Source organism: Austrofundulus limnaeus, unplaced genomic scaffold (assembly GCF_001266775.1).
Source record: "Austrofundulus limnaeus strain Quisiro unplaced genomic scaffold, Austrofundulus_limnaeus-1.0 Scaffold858, whole genome shotgun sequence".
Classification (NCBI taxonomy): domain Eukaryota; kingdom Metazoa; phylum Chordata; class Actinopteri; order Cyprinodontiformes; family Rivulidae; genus Austrofundulus; species Austrofundulus limnaeus.
In genome coordinates, this window is record NW_013953260.1 from 32908 (window position 1) to 34653 (window position 1746).

Sequence of the window (1746 nt, forward strand, 5' to 3'; positions counted from 1 at the left end):
TGGCAAGACCAAAGATACAATAAAGGATTTTAGAAATACTTTTGCTTCATACAGATAAGAACAGACCAACGGACGGTCAGTCAATTGAAGACCCTCTTGGTCTAAGAGGGTCTTCAGTTGACTGACAAATCGATGGCCTGATGTCTGTGAGACCAGATGCAGGAGGCAGAAATAAAAGCTGGGTTGTAGGAGTAAAAAACTCTTTAATATACATTTTTTCAATCTTCTTAAACCTTCAGTAATCTTTACACAAGTCAACTGAAGTTGAATGGTCTTGAAATAGAACATAAAAAAATACATAAAATAAAACAACACTTTCTGTTTCTCATCTGCTACTGCAGCATTCCATAAAGTCTGACCCTGAAAACCTCAGCAGCAGATCAGTACTGACTGAAACTCTGACCCTGTTCCAGCAAAAATGGCTGAGGACTACACCTAAGTCAAGGTTTCAGGGGCAGCAGTTGAAAACTAGACCATGGTCTACATGTTCTGAACGTGGTGGTTTAGCTCTGCACTGATATCTTTAGGTTCAAACGGTGCTGTTTGATAACTTGACCTGGGTTTTTATATGCTAGCTTTGGTAGATGAGGACCACACAGTTGTCTTTATGTTCCAGGGATGGTGGTTGAGAACTGAACCATGGTCTAAATTRCAGATGCAGTGGTTGACAACTTGACTGTGGTCTTAACAGTCCAGGGGAGCTAGTTGACAACTTGACCGCGGTCTTTATGTTACAGCAGCGGCCTGTGGAAAAAATTGTGGACCTGCTGGGCGCTTGCCTGGCCCACTATCGATTCCAACTTACTAAGATCTGCATTACAGAGTTGCTGGATGCTGGAGAACTCCTGTAGAAGAGACAAAGCTTTTACCCTGCCAACCCCGGGGATGTGCTGCACAAGAGTCAGTACCCTTGGTTCCATCAGCCGACTTGAAGTCCTCCATCTGAAGGGGTTTTCTCTGCCCTCCCTGTAGATCTGGAGACAAGGAGAGATCATGTTAAAATTAGCTTCAATGCACATCTGAATGCAGCACTGGTTTGTATATTATCCCGAGACAAACTTTTCATCTTAGGTGCTTGATGCTGGAAATACTTACGATTTGAGCAATGAGCAGTGACGCCTCCATCTGTCCACCGACCGGCAGCAGAGACAGACCCAAATCAAACACCACAAACTTATGAAGAGCAGAGAAGTACTGTTTGGTGAGTCTGGTCTTCTCCACCAACACCAGCTCCTGGAAACGGCTGCAGGCCTAGAACACACAAGGAGAACAGTTCACATCAAGGAGAGCAGGACACAGAAGCTTCCACACAGCTGCACTGCTGCCAGTTTCACATACATTTCTATAACAAACCAGCTTCCTCTTGTAGCTGTTTCCAGCTATGATGTCGCTCTCAGACACATACAGGATGCTCGTTTTGTTGGGAAGGTGGAAATCTGCCAAACCAAGCCCATCTTCAAACAGGATATTTACATCTCCATCTGCAGGAAAGGTCAGTGTTAGTGCTGAGTCAGCATTGAGTGGACTTACAGACTACTGTAATAGCTTGTTCACCTGCCTGAACTAGAAACAGCTGAGTAAACTTCAGCTTGTCCAAAACTCCAGTTTTAAGAAACTGGAGTTTTGTTTGGTTTGACAGTCCAAAACTGTCAAAAACCGTTCGTACGCACAGATTTGTTCTTAAGTTGTGCGTACGAGTGATTTAGGAGAATTTGTGGCATTCACCAATGTTTTCGTATTCTAAGA

The 1746-nt window shown here is 43.9% G+C and overlaps 1 protein-coding gene across 1 annotated transcript; it reads right to left on the reverse strand.

Annotated features, from left to right (window-relative positions):
* Positions 1-183: 183 nt before the first annotated feature.
* faap24 (FA core complex associated protein 24) lies at positions 184-1481 on the reverse strand (the record flags this gene model as incomplete). The annotated part of the gene is given in 3 exon segments (XM_014029123.1): positions 184-974; positions 1096-1251; positions 1339-1481. Coding segments are annotated over 3 exon segments (542 nt in total), but the record flags the coding sequence as incomplete, so codon positions are not given.
* Positions 1482-1746: the final 265 nt, after the last annotated feature.